At 34.1% G+C, this 18,134-nt stretch overlaps 1 protein-coding gene across 1 annotated transcript in view; it reads left to right on the forward strand.

Annotated features, from left to right (window-relative positions):
- The window catches only part of FAM227B (family with sequence similarity 227 member B), a 49,713-nt gene extending 43,875 nt beyond the window's left edge, over window positions 1-5,838 (forward strand). Inside the window, exon 11 of the mRNA XM_065942038.1 lies at window positions 5,693-5,838. Within this exon, the coding sequence (XP_065798110.1) occupies window positions 5,693-5,838 (146 nt within the window). The remainder of the gene's footprint in view (window positions 1-5,692) is intronic.
- The last annotated feature ends 12,296 nt before the right edge of the window (window positions 5,839-18,134 follow it).

Genomic DNA, 18,134 nt, shown 5'->3' on the forward strand with positions numbered 1-18,134 from the left:
CTAATCCATGGTGTTAAAAGCTGAATATTTTGTTTCTGAGGGCTGGTAACATGAACACCATGTATTAAACTTGTGAAGATTCACTGACCTGTACATAATTGTTCATTTTTATTTTTATGCATGAATAAGAATTTAAGTTGAAAACAAAGACAATAGTGGTAGCTGCACTAGAGCCTCTATGATTTATTTAATCGTGAATGTGTTTTTACAGCTTTCTGTCACAATGCTTTTTCTCACATTGCATATCTATCAAGACTCACATGTTTTCTGAGTTCTATGCTCATAAATGACCTTTTCACTTTTTACTATGATTTTATCTCTCAATTGTGATCAATTATTTTGTTTTGGCTAGAGCACTTGTTGAAGGAATTTAAAAGACATTTTTCTTATTCTTTGTTGGAAAAATATTTATATCAGAGATAGAAAATACTTAATTCAATTTCTCCTCCTTAATATATGAAAAATTCCATTTTTTAAAGATGAAGTCATCACTTTGTTTCTTTGCATTATATTCAGTTTAATTACTTACATTGTCAGTTGGCTTTCATTTTGGTTTGTTTTTCACAATTTTTTTTTACCAGAGTTCCTTATTTCTTGTTGTTGTTTAGTTGCTAAGTCATGTCCAACTCTTTGCAACACCATGGACTATAGCTCCACCAGGCTTCTCTGTCCATGGGATTTCCCAAGCAAGAATACTGGAGTCACCATTTCCTTCTCCAGGGGACCTTCCCAACCAACGGATCAAACACATGTTGGCAGGTGAATTCTTTACCACTGAGCCACATAGGAAGCCTAAAGATCCTTATATACAATAAGAAAAAAAGCACCAGAGCTTGTATAGGTTTCCTATTACTGATACAGCAAATTACTACTTAGTTTAAAGCAACATAAATATATTATCTTAGAGTTCTGAAAGTCATAGGTCTAAAATGAGTTTCACTAGGGTAAAACCAAGATGTTGGGAGAGCTGTGTTATTCTAGGGGCTCTAGGGAGAATCTCTTTTCAGCTTTTCAGAAGCTGTTTCCATTCTTTGCCTCATAGCCTTTCATCATCAAAGCCCACAATGACTAATCATCTTTCTCATGTCACATCATTCTAATACTGACTCTTCTACCTCCCTCTTCCATATCTATGACTGTTCTGAGTACTTTGGGCTCACCTGGACAAGCCAGCATACTGTCCATATTTTAAGGCTAGCCAGTTATTAACTTAATTCTGTCTGCTTCCTTAATTTCTATTTGCCATGTAACATAACATATTCACCATTTGGGAACATTAAGATATGGAAGACTTTGGAGGATACTTCTAACTAGTATAGAGACACATTAGGATTTTGTATGATTGGCTAGGTTTTAACACAAGCTTTATGACTATCCTATGTGGCAGCTTTACAATGAGTATGATGAAGGTTTGTGCTCTGACTTCTGGCTTCTGCTTAGGATATAGAAAACTAAAATGATATTACTTCCACTCTTCTACCTTAAAACACTAAACTATCTGCAAATTAGAAACTTTCCTTGAACCCATCAGAGATTCCAAGGCAATCAACCCAAAATCTACATAAAGACCTCCAAGGTACCTCCAAGGGACGACCAGATATCAGCACTTGCTCACGTGGGACAGATGCAGCTAGATACCATAAAAAGGCAGTAAGAAGAATTTAGCCAAAATTTCTAGTGAATTACTTAGAGCTGAGTATGGTCTAGTGTGACCATATAGGACACTTAGGAGCTTCATAAACAAGAAGGAAGTTGACATTACAAGTCTCTCTCCACATATTTTATAAGTAATAATTGAGGATGGTATGACAGTCTTGAGAAAGCCTGGGGGAATATAAAAGAAACCACTACAGAAAAGGCATTAAGCCTTGCCTGGACCCTTCTCTTCCATCTCCTTTGTATTAACAACAAGCTTTAAGTCACAGCAGGAGGAGGGAGAAAGGTTGCGGGGAGGAAGGACAGCAAATCCAGTTGCCCTTAGTGAAGGAGTGGAGATACAACTCATTCCAGAAACAGAACTACCTATCAAAAGACAAAGAAATAATCAGAACCAGTTTTAGATAAGGCACAGGTATTAGAATATTAGACAGAAAATTTCAACTACCTATGATTAATGTGGTAAATGCTCAAGTGGAAAAGATGGATAACATGTATGATCAGATATGTAATTTGTGTAAAACATGGAAACTAAACAAAGAAGGCCACACAGACCAATGGAAGAAAAGTGAGAACCCAGAAATAAACCCTCACAAGCACAGTCAACTAATATTTGACAAAGAAGCCAAGAATACTCAATAGGAATATGATAATCTCTTCAATACATGGTGTTGGGAAAGCTGAATCATCATGTGTAGAGTAATCAAATTTGACTCCTATCTTATTGTTGTCTAGTTGCTAAGTTGTGTCCGACTCTTTGCAACCCCGTGGACTACAGCACACAAGGCTTCCCTGTCCTTCAGGATCTCCCAGAGTCTGCCCAGATGCATTGAGCAGTGATGCCATCCAACCATCTCATCCTCTATCACCTGCTTCTCCTCCTGTCCTCAATCCTTTCCAGCATCAGGGTCTTTTCCATTGAGTCAGCTCTTTACATCAGGTGGCCAAAGTATTGGAGCTTTAGCATCAGTCCTTCCCATGAATATTCAGGGTTGATTTTCCTTAGGATTGACTAGTGTTTTCTCCTTGCTGTCCAAGGGATTCTCAAGAATCTTCTCCAGCACCACAGTTCAAAAGTATCAATTCTTCAGCGCTCAGCCTTTTTTATTGTCCAATTGTCACGTTCATACATGACTACTGGAAAAACCATAGCATTGACTGTATGAACCTTAGTCAGCAAAGTGACATCTCTGCTTTTTAATATGCTGTCTAGGTTTGTAGTAGCTTTTCTTCCAAGGAGCAAGTGTCTTCTAATTTCATGGCTGAAGTCACCATCTGCAGTGATTTTGGAGCCCAAGAAGAGAAAATTTGTCACTGTTTTCACTTTTCCCCCTTTTATTTGCCTTGAAGTGATTGGACTGGATGCCATGATCTTAGTTTTTTGAATGTTGAGTTTTAAGCCAGCTTTTTCACTTTCCTCTTTCACCCTCATCAACAGGCTCTTTAGTTCTTCCTTGCTTTTTGCCATTAGAGTGGTAGCATCTGCATATATGAGGCTGTTGATATTTCTCCCAGAAATTCTTGATACCAGCTTACTATTCATCCAGCATGGCACTTTGCATGATGTACTCTGCATAAAAGTGAAATTAACAGAGTGACAAAATATAGCCTTGACATACTCCTTTCCCAATTTTGAACCAATCTGTTGTTCCCTGTCTGGTTCTGATGTTGCTTCTTGACCTATATACAGGTTTCTCAGGAGGCAGGTAAGGTGGTCTGATATTCGTATCTCTTTAACAATTTTCCAGTTTGTTGTAATCCACACAGTCAAAGGCTTTAGTGTAGTCAGTGAAGCAAATGTTTTTCTGGAATTCCCTTGCTTTTTCTATATAAGTCACAAAAATTAACTTCAAATGGAGGAAAGAACTGAAAACCATAAAACTCTTAAGAAGAAAACGTAGTGGAAAAGCTCCTTAATATATGTCTTGGCAATAATTTTTTGCATATGATATCAAAAGCACAAGCAGCAAAAGCAAAAATTAGTAAGTGAAACTACATCAAACTAAAAAACTTCTGCACAGTAAAAAAAAAATTAACAAAATGCAAAAGAACTTATTAAATATATGTGCAAATCATATCTTATAAGGGATTGATACCCAAAAGCTAAAAGGAGCTCAATTCAATAGCAAAAGAAACAAACAAAAAAAACTATCTGATTTTAAAAATAGAGGAACTGAAGACATTTTTCCAAAGAAGACATACCGATGTCCAACAGGTACAGGAAAGGATGTTCAGCATCACTAATCACCAGAGAAATGCTAGTCAAAACCACAATGAGATATCCCCTCACACCTGTTAGAATGGCCATTTTCAAACTGACTACAAATAACAAATATTGATGAGGATATGAAGAAAAGAGAGCCCTTGTTGGTTGAAATGTAAATTGGTAGAGCCTCTGTAGCAAACAGTATGGAGGTTCATCAAAAATGAAAACTAGAGCTACTGCGCAAGTCAACAGTCCCGCTTCTAGCAGCTAGACTGCATCTTTCTCCTGATCTCCTGCCAGGCTGTGGTGTGAAGTGAGGGGAACTGGGCATTTGCCCTTTGGATTGGGAAGTGTGATGAGGTGGCTGCCATCTGTGCAAGTCTCTCGCTGCTCTGATTGTTAGCAATCCAACACACACACTCTCCTCACAAGTGGAGTCTAGGTTTCTCCAGCTTTCCCATCTGTCTCAGTGGATTTCCCAGCAGACCAGGGGACTGCCCAGGGCCAGGATCCACCTGTGTGGACCTTCTCTTCCATACCCCTCCAGGGGCGCCGGTCCCACCCTAACGCCTTCCCCTCCCCCTGCAATTCTGCCCAGTTACATGGAGATTTTTCTTGCAGTTTTGACTTTATAAAAGATATTCTGCTGGTTTCCAATTAGTAGTAGATTTTTTTTTAAAGTTGTCTTCCATGTGTAGATATATTTTGGATGTGTTTGTGAGAAGTGAGCTCCATGTCTTCCTACTCTGACACTGACCCCCCCATTCAATAAAAAACTATCTTTTAAATATCCTCATCTGTTGCCTCCCTATACCCCAGATTTTCCACTAATATGCTATATATTTTAAAATACAGACAATATTGAGAAACATTCAAATGATTTGTTTTGAATATTTTATCTAGTGGCAACTGATGTAAAATAAGCAATAACCAAATTTAAAAACACTTCGAAAATTGCAATTGGATATCAAAATATAACAAATAATCCTCATTGAATGCTCACTACTGGGAAAATGTTGGATATATTTTATGAGTATGTCAATGTATGTTAATATGTTTATTATATTTTATGTTTGTTTTTATATTCATGTTTCACAGTTACTGAATGCTTTAACATATACAAACTCAATTAACCATCAGAATAAGCATATGAAGTATACTAAGGAATTTATATTCTTCTCATTTTTACTGCTGGGGTTAAATCAATTATTCAACCTTACACAGCTTTTGGAACAAAAGTGGAACTTTTAAAATAGAATTTATTTTTATTACTTTTAGAGTGCTATAATCTATTCAAAAACATTATTTTGAAAATAATAGATACAGAGAGGAAAAAAATTTTAATGTAATCAGCTATCGATGGTTGCTCAGAGGCAATCATGTTAACAATTAAGCTACAGTCGCACATCCATATAAGGTAAAATTGTCCTTCACATAAAAACAATACTATGATTACTTTTATATGTTAATAAATACTTACAAGGTAACTTTTTATGGATACTTCATGATCCACTGTTTGTACTTTTGTTGGATATTTAGGTCCTTTCAAGTTTTCACAATGTTAATCTCCCCTTGTGTCCATTTATGAACTTAGCTTGTATTTTTGAGTCAGAAGGGTATATATCATGTTTATCTCTTTTCTGATTCACTGTCTTATATGATAAGACATTAACATTTCTATACAGAGATTCCCTCATTTGAAACCTAAGACTGACAGTTCTCACAGGACTGTTGTGAGAATTAAAAGTATAATACTCAAAAAAAGACTTCAACAGAAGATGTTTTTAAAATCGTAATTTCTTTGGTTAAATATACATTTTGTGTTAACAGGTTTACCGCCTCAAAAAGGATTTTGGACCCACTGGAAACTGAAAGAACTCTCCACAACAACCATTCATGGTAGCAAGAAAATGCCTTCAAAATCTATAAAGGACATGATTGCGAGAAATCAAGAACACCTATCAGCTTGTAAGTAAATGTATTATATATTGCTTACTGAAATAGCCAAGATCAAGTATATCATTATTCATTTATCAGAATTTTTTAATGACTTATTTTCTAGTGAGAGTCTTAAAATAACATTTAATTTATAGATGGGTATTACAGTAATTTGAATACTGCTTTACATTTTTAGTTTTTCCTTATAAAAATTACATGTACTTAAGTCCTTTTCTCATTTGCATTTATTATAATTTTCATATTAATTTCAGGGAACTTCTCAGGTATAAGAATGCTTCAAATACTGTTGCTTTTTGGCTGTATTGCTAACTGGTTAATAATGTGTTTTACTGATAGATAAGCTTAAAATGTTTTATTCAATAAATTTAAATAATGCCTTTGTAGAGTGTCAGTTTTGTGGCATATTTATCAGGACTTACTTAACCTAATATGAAAAAACAATCTACCTGCTTTTATTTAGTACTTTTTAATTTCCATTTTTATTCAATTCTTTAATCCACTTGTGGTTTATTTGTTACAAAGGGAGATAATTGGATTCCAGTATTTTGTTTCCAAATGCTCACTTTTTAGATAATCCACTTATAGACTACTTTTTTTTTTTTTATTTAAAAAAATTTTTAATCTTACAAACCCTTGTGTTGAGGGCTGACTTTCAATAGATCGCAGAGATGGAGCTACAGACTACTTTAAATATCAATTCACATGAATATATTTTTGTGTTCTCTTCTACCTGCCAAATTTCTGAGACAAGACCAAACTTCTTAGTTACTCTATATTAATAAGCACTTTAAGGCAAGTTCATGTCTCTCTAATTTATACTGTATTTCAATACCAAACACTGGTCTGGTGCTCAGGCCTCATTGCTGACTGACTAAACAGAATCTTAGACTCAGTATTTTTTTTAAAGGTACTCAGATGATTTCAATTTGCAGGTAAAGTTAAGAACTCCTAGTGTAAAGAGAAATACCTTTCCATTATACTTCTTTATATAGGCTGGTGGAAGGAGGGACTAACCTCCTCAACCTACTCTGAAAACTCTCTCTTCAGTTAGTTTTTTATTCTAAAATTGTTTAATTGGTTAATTACTGCTCTTCTGATTAGTACTTTGATTTTTTGCCACTCTTATCTCTATAGACAGCATGCTGTTTGATTTCTATCTTTTAGTAGTTATGTGAAATTTCTTATTTGCTAATGTTACACTGATTTTTATAGAACTTCATACATATCTGTTTAGAAAGAGAGATAATTTTGTATGCATTTTGTATAGAAAGAGAGATAATTTACTATTTTGACCCAATCTTAAATATCTCTTTTTGCTTCTTAGTCTTACATGTGAAAAATAATTTGGCTAAATAGAAAATTAAGGAACTTTTAATTTTTTCAAGTTTTAACTTACAGAAAAGTGGTAAAAATAGTTTAAGGAACTACCATATATCCTTGATCCACCAGCTGTTTGAATTTATTCTATTTGTTTTATCATTCTCCTTTTTTATATAAGCATTTAAAGTTATAAATTTCCCCAATTACTGTTTCAGCTACTTTCTGCAAATTTTAATGTTATATTTTCATTATCATTTAATTCAGAATATTTTCTAATATCCAGTATAATTTCTATTTTGATCCATGGGTTATTTAGAGGTGTATTACTTAATTTTTAAAAATTTAGTGTTTTTCTGGATATCTTAAAATTACTGATTTCTACTTTTAAAAAATAATGTTCTGACCTACTTTTAAAAATAATGATTTCTACTTTTTTTTTTTTTTATTAGTTGGAGGCTAATTACTTCACAACATTGCAGTGGGTTTTGTCATACATTAACATGAATCAGTCATAGAGTTACACGTATTCCCCATCCCGATCCCCCCTCCCACCTCCCTCTCCACCCGATTCCTCTGGGTCTTCCCAGTGCACCAGGCCCGAGCACTTGTCTCATGCATCCCACCTGGGCTGGTGATGATTTCTACTTTTAAAAATAGTGATCTGTACAGTCTTTTGTAGTGCACTGAGATTTGTTTTATAGTACAGTACATGATCTGTCTTGGTAAACATTCCATGTGCACATGAGAAGAATATATATTCTGCAATTATTTGTCAGTCTCAATAAGATCAAGGTGATTTATCATGGCTCAGATGGTAAAAGCATTTGCTTGCAATGCGGGAGACCTAGCTTCGATCCCTGGGTGGGGAAGATCCTCTGGAGAAGGAAATGGCAACCCACTCCAGTACTCTTGCCTGAAAAGTTCCATAGATGGAGAAGCCTGGTGGGCTACAGTCCACGGGGTCGCAAAGAGTTGGACACAACTGAGCGACTTCACTTTCACTTTTCACTTTAGATCTTCTATATCGGTTCGGTAAACTATAGCCTGTGGGCCAAATCTGGCCTATTTTTATCCATCCTATAAGCTAAGAATGATTTTTCCATTTTCAAGAATTGTAAAATAACAAAACATTAAAGAATATACCACAGAGGTCATATGCAGCCCACAAAGCCTAAAATATTGGATTATCTGGCCCTTCATAGAAGTTTGCTAACTCTGGTTCTGTATCTTTATGATATTTTATTTAATTGTTCTGTTTATTTCTGAGAGGTGATATTAAGATCTCCAACTACAATTGTAGAATTATCTATTTCTCTCCTTAATTCTGTTGATTCTTGCTTTATGCATTTTTAAGTTATTTGGTACATATACATCTTCATATTATGTTTTCCCTTTAATCATTATGCTTCTTTGTATCTATGATAGTTCTACTGAGTGCTCGTCTGTCTGTTACTAATACAGCCACTTCAGCTTGCTTATGTTTGTGGTCTGCATCGTGCATCTTTTCCCATCATTTTACTTACCGCTTCTTTGTGTTTTATGTTTAAAGTGTACCTCATATAAATGAGATATAGTTGAATCTTGGGGTTTCTTTAAGTCTTACAATTTCTTCCTTTTAATTGGAGTGATTACTTCATTACATTCAACATAACTATTGAGTTAGTTCAACATAACTGTGGTTAGGTTTGTTTTACCATGTTCCTGTTTGTTTTCTGTTTTTATCTCACCTGTTTTTTGTTCTTTAGTTCCCCTTCTATGTCTTCATTTGGTTAATCAAATATTTTTAGTATTCCATTTTTATTCCTCTGTTGGCTATTTGCATATTACCTCCTTGTATTTTTTGTGATTGCCTTAATGGTTTCAAACACATCCTTAAATGATTGAAATCCTACTTAATGTTATCCTGTTTCACTAAAATGTAGGAACTTGGAAAAGAATAATTACATGTACTCTACTCATCTTTGTCCTTGTGCTATTGTTGTCACATATATCAGAAGATCTACATAATGGCCTCACATTATCTAGTGTTAGGATTTTTGCTCCAAATAACTACATGGTTTATTTCACCTTTATTGAGATCTAATTGATGTACAATAAACCACACATATTTAGAATATAAAATTTGACAATTTGACATATATATAAACTCATAAGACTATCACAACTTTCAAGATAGGAAACATATCTACCATTCCCAAAAGTTCCTTAGACGTTTTTTGTAATTCCTCCCTCCTTCTCAATCCCTAGGCAATTTTTCGTGTGATCTTTATCAGTACAGGTTAGTTTGCATTTTCTAGAATTTTATGTAAATGAACTCATAGAACATGTGCTATCTTTTGTTAGCATTTTCTACTCTGCATAATTATTTTGAGATTCATTCATCTTGTTGCATATATTAATAGTTTGTTACCCTATATTTTGCTGAGTCCATAGTAAGGATATACCACAATTTCTTTATCTGTTCACAGATTGGTAGACATCTTCATTGTTCCCAAAATAAATTATTGTAAGCTTACTTATAAGCTATTATAAGTAAAGCTGCTATTAAAATTCATTACAAGTCTTTGTGTAAACATAGAATTTCATTTATCTTTTGTAAACATCTAGTAGTGGAAGTCTGGGTATTATATGAAGTGCATTACAGCATTTTGAGAAATTGCCAAATTCATCTAAAATTTTGCTTCCTACCAGTACACAAGTTATATTAATAGTTACTCTACTTCCTTGTTAATACTTTATATAATCTTTTAATTTTATCCATGCTGTGGATTATACTGATAGATTTTATTTTGATTTCTCTAATAACTAATTATGATGAGCTTCTTTTCATGTGCTCATTTGCCATCTGTAGGTCTTTTTTGCTGAAGTGTTTATTTCAGTCTTTTGGCTATTTTATATATTTGGGTTGTTTGTGTTCTTTTAATTCCTTTATAACAGTTCTTTATATATTCTATATATAAATTCTTTAACAGAGATATATTTTATAAATATTCTTTTCTAATCTGTGGTTCCCTATTTATTTTATAATAGTGTCTTTTGAAAGACAAAATTTTACAGTATGGTGAAATCAAATTTATCATTTTTTCCAGTACAGTTTGTGCTTTTTTTTCATATTTAAGAATTTTTTTATGAAGCTTAATTTCACCCAAGATTTTCTCCCATATTTTCTTTTAGAAATTTTGTAGTATATAATTTTATAGATTATAACTGTAGCTCTTACATTTAGAACTCTAATTCATTTTCAATAATTTTTGAAAATTATGTGAAGTAAACATTGAGGATCATTTCTTTGCATATTGTTCTAGAACCATTTTTTGAAAAGATTATCTTTTCCCATTGAATTACCTTGGAACTTTTGTCAAAAAAACTTTTGACAACACTTGTATTGGCCTATGCCTAAATACACACTTGTACTCTAAATTTTGTTTCGGTGATACCAGTACTAAACTACCTTGATAAATGTAGTTTTATAACATGTCTTGGAGTCAGGTATTATAAATACTCCAACTTCGTTTTCTAAAAAATAATTATTTTGGTTATTTAGAGTCCTTTCATTTCTGTATAATTTTAAACCACTTATCAGTATTTAAAGTATATACTCTGGAATTTTAATTGAAATTAGTTTAAATCTATCAATTCAAGAAGGATTGACATGTTAACAGTACTGATTTTCCACTCTATGGACATAGAATATTTCATCTATTTAGGACTTATTACATTTACCTCAGCAATATTTTCCAGTTTTTTTCTGTATAGATGCTGCACACATCTCTCAAGTAATGTTGCATATGGTATTTTTAATTTCAGTTCCTAATTTTTCATTGATAATATATAGAAAATATGATAGAAAAATAATTTTGTGTTGATTTTATATCCTACAATCGTACTAAACTTTCTTATTTTAGTAGCCTTCTTAGATTTCTTAAGATTTTCTTCATAGACATTCATGTCATCTGAGAATAAAGAGCATTTTTTTTCAATCTATAAGCCTTTTATGTGTTTTACTTGCCTGTGGTTAAGATCTTTAAGAAGATATTGACTAAGTGTAAGAGTAGACACTCTTGCTTCATTCTTGATCTTAGATAAAAAATGTTAAATTTTTGCTGAAGTTTTTTATAGATGTCTTTAATCAGGTTGGGGTAGTTTCTTTCTCTTCCTAGTCTTCTGAGAAGTTTTTGTTGTTCTTGTTCATTTTATAACAAATATATGTAGAATTTGAGATGAACATATTGTTTTTCTTTTTAGTCTTTTGACATAGTGAATTACATTGATTGATTTTTCAAATGTTAAGCCAACCTTGCATTCCTGGGATAAATCCCATTTGGCAATTGTGTATTAACTTTTTCATGTACTACTGAATTCAGTTTGCTAAAATTTTGTTTTCTGTACTGTCTTATCACATTTTAGTAATAAGTGTAATCTTTCCACTTCTTCTCTTTTCTAAGGTTAGTGTAAAATTGGTATTTATTCTTCTTTACATATTTGGTAGAATTCACCCAATGAAGCCATCTGGGTCTGGAAAGTTCTCTGTGGTCAGATTTTTTTATCAGGTCAGATAAAAAAGGTCAATTTCTCTCATAGATACAGTGATCAAATGATCAGTTTCTTCTTGAGTAAACTTTGTAGTTTTGTGAGTTTTTATTTTATTCCTTTATATATTTTTGAGTGGTTTTTTTTGTGATGTTTGAGTGTTTTTTTTTTCTGTGATGCTGTCTAGTTATTAATACTTAGAAATATTTTGGTCTATTTGAGGCTTTATTTTAAGCTTCATTAGGTGGAACCAGAGAAGTCTTTTGTTTAGCCTAACTTGCTTCTCCTACTGAGACTACTCTTCTTTAGTATTCTACTCCATGCTCTGTGTATTGCAGATTTCCCATCTGGCTGTCTGGAACATGAGCTTCCTCTGAGCCCCAAGCATTGTTCTGTTAAATTGCTCCTTCTGTGTTTTTTTTAAAACCAACCTCAGGCAGAAATTTAAGGATAACCTTTCGAAGAGCTCCAAAATGTTCTGTATGTGCTTTTGTCTCATCTGTGTTATGCTGACCTGTGAATTTTAGCTTTCCCTGACCTTCCTGAATGCTAAATTTTATTTTTCAAATCAGTTCTGTTTGGATTCCCACCACTTGCACTGTGGCCTGAAACTTCTTTTTTAGAGACAAAAACAGACAAGTGTTCCTTCTTTAGGTTTTCTTCTCTTGGCTGAGGGGCGGGGATTATTGTCCAGTGTTGCCTGTTGTCCAACACATGAAAACCATTGTTTTATATATTTTTTCCAAATTTTTACTTATTGAAGAAAGAGTAAAAGTGGTGAGAGTGGATATCCTTATCTTATTCCTGATCTAAGAGGAAATGCTTGCAGTTTTCCACCACTGAGAATGATGTTTGCTGTAGGTTTCCCATACATGGCCTTTATTATGTTATGTTCCCTCTGTGCCCATTTTCTGGGGAGTTCTTATTATAAATACGTATTGAATTTTGTCAAAAGCTTTTTCTGCATCTATTGAGATGATCATATGGTTTTTATTCTTCAGTTTGTTAACATGATGTATCACACTGATATACATATGTTGAAGAATCCTTACATCCTTGGGGTAAATCACACTTGATAATGGTGTATGATTCTTTTAATGTGTTGTTGGATTGGGTTTTCTCATATTTCATTGAGGATTTTTGCATCTGTATTCATCAGTGATGTTGGCCTGTAACTTTCTTTTTTGGTGACATCTTTGTCTGGTTTTGGTATCAGAGTGATGGTGGCCTCATAGAATGAGCTTGGGAGTATTCCATCCTCTGCAGTTTTGGGGAATAGTTTAAGAAGGATAGGTGTTAACTCTTCTTGAAATCTTTGGTAGAATTTTACTGTGAACCTATCTGGTCCTGGACTTTTATTTGTTGGAAATTTTAAAATCACAGTTTCAATTTAGTACTTGTGATTGATCCATTCATCTTTTCTATTTCTTCCTGGTTCAGACTTAGAAGATTGTATCTTTCAAGAATTCTAGGTTGTCCATTTTATTGATATATAGTTGCTTGTAGTAGTCTCACAATCCTTTGTATTTCTGTGATGTCAGTTGTAACTTCTCCTTTTTCATTTCTAATTCTGTGGATTTCAGTCCTCTCCCCATTTTTTTTTCTTGATAAGAATCCTACAGGCTCCATGTTAGAAGGTTCAATTCCCCCCTCCTTTTTCTGTCTGCTTTTAGTCTTTCCCTGGTATCTTCAAGTGGTTGTTGCTCAGTTGTTAAGTCATGTCTGACACTGCAACCCCATAGACTGCAGGACGCTAGGCTTCTCTGTCCTTCACTATCTCCTGAAGTTTGCTCAAACTCATGTCCTTTGAGTCAGTGATGTTATCTAAGCATCTCATCCTCTGCAAGTGGTTAGTGTCCTTTCTTTGAACACTCTCAAGAATTCATAGCTTTTATCTATGGGAGAGTCAGACTGATATAAATTAAATGTTTTGTTTAAATACAGAGTTTATAGGGTGAAACAGATCATCAGCCCAGGTTGGATGCATGAGGCAAGTGCTCGGGCCTGGTGCACTGGGAAGACCCAGAGGGATGGGGTGGAGAGAGAGGTGGGAGCGGGGATCGGGATGGGGAACACATGTAAATCCATGGCTGATTCATGTCAATGTATGGCAAGAACCACTACAATATTGTAAAGTAATTAGCCTCCAACTAATAAAAATAAATGGAAAAATAAATAAATAAATAGATACGGAGTTTATTTTCCAATTTAAATATCAAAAGTGCCAAATCACATTTTCCTATGAAACTAGATACTGCTTCATTATCTTGTTATTTAGTCTGGTAGAGGAGTCTAAACCAACCTATTTTTTCTTCCTGTACAGTTAATCAATAATACTTAGTTTTTGCCTTTACTTTATTTAGGTGTTCCAATATTTTAAAATTTATCTTTAAATTTTAAAAATGTCACTAAAATATGTCTTGTTAATTTTCATAAGCTTTCACAAGGCCAAAATTTAGTTAATATTCTTGGATCTCCCTAAGCTCTTTTGTAGACCTAGTAAGGATTTTAGCCAAATGTTTCCAGTAAGACATAGACAACTTAAATGACTAGATTGAAGATGGAGGGAAAGTGACACTGTTTCAGATATTTAAGGAAAAAGTTTCATTTCACCATTGGAGAATATCCCCTGACATTAAGGAAATAAACTCTCCAGAGAAAGCCCTCAGATTCTGTTTTCACATGGAATGCTTTGACAGACTAAAGTTGCTTCTTTTGCCTCATAAAAAATGAAAATATGTAGGGATCTATTTTAAAAAGTAGGGTAGTCTTCTACAAGCTACTCATCTGGTATATGCTTTGTAAACCAAGAACAGTTTTGTGTTAAGTGACTATTGAAAGGGCCCTGGAGGACTGAAAGCAAAAAATCAAGTTCTTGGGGAAGATCATGGTTTTCAACATCGTGTTTTGTACTGTGGAGGTTATCTTTCTACCAGGTGTCTCCAAAGTGACCTCGAGTAAGGGGCATCTCTTTGGATTCTCCAATAAGCATCTCATTTCAGTGGAGCTTTGGTTTTCTAAGTAAGTTTCTGCCAGTGGGGATGTGGATCTATCGAGTACTCCTCATGTATACTTTCCCATCATGTGGTAAAGTATACTTATTATTAAAAACACTTTCAAAAAAAAACCACTTTCAGATTTGGTCCTATTTCATAGGTTTCTATATCAGATTTTGTATTTAATTTCTGGTGCTCATGCAGGTTTTCCTATTAGTATGTTTCATAGTTATTTTACTTAGAGTTGAGAGATAGGTCAAAGTGGTTATATTTATCCCAATACTTTACATGGGGTTTCTTTTTAGATTTGCTTTTATTATTATATTTTGTTTAACCATTTAGGAAAGTATAGAAAATACTTCCTACACATAATAAATATTTGCATTTTGCCATATTTGTTTTTCAAGCCTTTTATTTACAGATCTTTTATACCATTCCTAAATCTGTCTCTCCTCCCCAAAGGTAATGATCATATGTAAATTTGTGGGCATTCTTTCTTTCTATAATATATAACATTGTTTTTTTATGTTCTTTACATAAATAATATATATGTGAAACTGTTCTACATTTCAGTATTTAATCATAGTCAACATTCAAAAATTTAAAATAATCAGCTGATATTGACCAATGTTTCTGGCCACCAAGAGAATACAGTTATGTGGTCTGAGTTTATAGCAACCACTGAAAATATTTTTCTCTTATTAAGGGAAATACTGCTTATGAGCTTTTATCTCAATTACTTTTGTTCCAAGAACTGTTTGTTTATATGTTACTTCATGATGTGTGTATGTGTGTCAGGCGCTCAGTCGTGTCTGGCTCTTTACGACCCCGTTGACTTATGTCCACCAGACTCCTCTGTCCATGGAATTCTCCAGGCAAGAATACTAGAATGGTTTGCCATTTCCTTTTCCAGGGTATTTCATGGTAGTCCTAGTTTTCTCAGAAGTTATTATTTTGCAGTATCCATTTTATGCAATCTAAAATATAGAATTGCTCGAAGTGGTGAATTACCATGCTTTACAGAGATTTTTATCCTTTATTTGTAATGAAATCATTTTAAAAATTTGGAAAAACATAAAAATTGTCTTTGTTCAAACACTCCTGATTTTTATGTTGATGGAAAATCTTTACAAAATGCTTCATCTATTTATTTGCCTATAAATATTTGACAAATACTTTTTATATTAGATTCTAAAAAAAAATAATTTTCTGTTTCTGGATGAGGCATCTAAGTCTGGGATATTATGGCAGGTTAGAGGTTTAATTATGATTTATTTTCATATACTGCTCAAAATTAAATTTTAATAATTTTTATTCAACTTAAGGAAATCTTCAATTTGAACTATGTACTTGATAAAATGTGTTAAATTATTAGAGCCTTGTTTTTAATATTCTTATTTAGTAGGTTGCTTTTATTATCAATTATAAAATGAGGAAACTGAAACATGAATTAAGTAACTTGCCCAAGGTCATATAAACAGTAAATGATGAAATATGAATTCAGAAAGTGAAAGTGAAGGACAGGGAAGCCTGGCATGCTGCAGTCCATGGGGTCGCAAAGAGTCGGACATGACTTAACGACTGAACAACATGAATTCGGATTCAGGAAATTCTGCCCTGAGAGCCTGAACTTTTTAACTACTTCACATACAGCCTCTCAGACATTTAATTTTACAGGCTTGTAAGTATATTAAGGCTTAAAATTTTCATCATAGGATAAGAGTTTTAACCTAGGAAAATTACCATAGCCTTATTTCCTCTTTCTTAACTAATGTGAATGAGTGTTTAGATTCTTTTCTGAGATCAAATTTTAATAAGTGAGAAAGAAGGAGGAAAGCTGTTAGTATATATGCATGCTCAGTCGCTTCACTGGTGTTTGACTCTTTGCGACCCTATGGACTTTAGCCCACCAGGTTCCTCTGTCCGTAGGATTCTCCCGGCAAAAATACTGGAGTGGGTTGCCATGCCCTCCTCCAGGGTATCTTCCTGACCCAGGGATTGAACCCAAAGAAGGATGCAGAGGACTGGGGGAGAAGTCTCACTTATTTCCCAATTATGTATATGGATACCTCTAGAAATAGTAAGCAGTCATTTGGAGAACTGGAAAACCCACACTGTGGGGCCAGAGCGGCCCAGAGTACAGTGACAGGAAAGAGAATTTCTAATCCTCTGAAAGAAACTGAGTCTCCAGTGGGGAAGCACAAGTCTATTACACACAACTGTTTTTTGTACGGGAACTAAACGGGCAATTGTAGCACTTTAAAAAGACAAGAATTGCATAAAGAAGTGCTCTTATTTTTCTATAAGTAATTTTTCCTGTAGACTTCTGCTTTAACTGTAGCTACTAGGAACTCTGGGGTGGAAGCTTGTTCAAATCTTTGTTTTTATTTGAACTTTGAGCCTCATATTTCTCTAAAAACTTAACCTGTGTTTAAAGCTGTCTTATGAGATTTTACATTAGTTAGAGGTCAGTGAGTCCCTCTCCTGCACATTCTGATTCAGCAATCCACAATCACCATCCTATAAAACTTCACAGTCAATAGAATTAATAGAATAAAAGAGGAATAGAGATGCACTCATAGAAGTCTTGGTTTAGAAGTTACCTATATGACCTCAATCACATAACATTAGTAAGAGCAAACCATGGCTCCGCTAGGTATAAGAAGGGCTGTCAAAAATTCCGGTTGAGAAGGTGCTACCTAGTAATAGCTATATACTGTGGAATGGGGAGCACACATTTTGCAGGACATGGAAGTGTCTCTGCTACAAGAATTAAAGAATAGTGCAGTAATCCTTATATATGGGTGCTTTTGTCATGGCCAATAATAAAATTTTGAACTTTAAAACAATACCAGACCACCTGACCTGCCTCTTGAGAAATCTGTATGCAGGTCAAGAAGCAACAGTTAGAACTGGACGTGGAACAACAGACCTGTTGCATATCAGGAAAGGAGTACGTCAAGACTGTATATTGTCACCCTGCTTATTTAACTTATATGCAGAGTACATCATGAGAAACACTGGGCTGGATGAAGCACAAGCTGGAATCAAGAAATATCAATAACCTCAGATTTGCAGATGACACCACCCTTATGGCAGAAAGTGAAGAGGAACTAACGAGTCTCTTGATGAAAGTGAAAGAGCAGAGTGAAAAAGTTGGCTTAAAGCTCAACACTCAGAAAACTAAGATCATGGCATCTGGTCCCATCACTTCATGGGAAATAGATGGGGAAATAGTGGAAATAGTGACAGACTTTGTTTTTCTGGGCTCCAAAATCACTGCAGATGGTGACTGCAGCCATGAAATTAAAAGACACTTACTCCTTGGAAGGAAAGTTATCACCAACCGAGACAGCATATTATTAAAGCAGAGACATTACTTGCCCAACAAAGGTCCAGATAGCCAAGGCTATGGTTTTTCCAGTGGTCATGTATGGATGTGAGAGTTGGACTATAAGGAAAGCTGA

This window comes from Muntiacus reevesi, chromosome 7 (assembly GCF_963930625.1).
Source record: "Muntiacus reevesi chromosome 7, mMunRee1.1, whole genome shotgun sequence".
Lineage (NCBI taxonomy): Eukaryota > Metazoa > Chordata > Mammalia > Artiodactyla > Cervidae > Muntiacus > Muntiacus reevesi.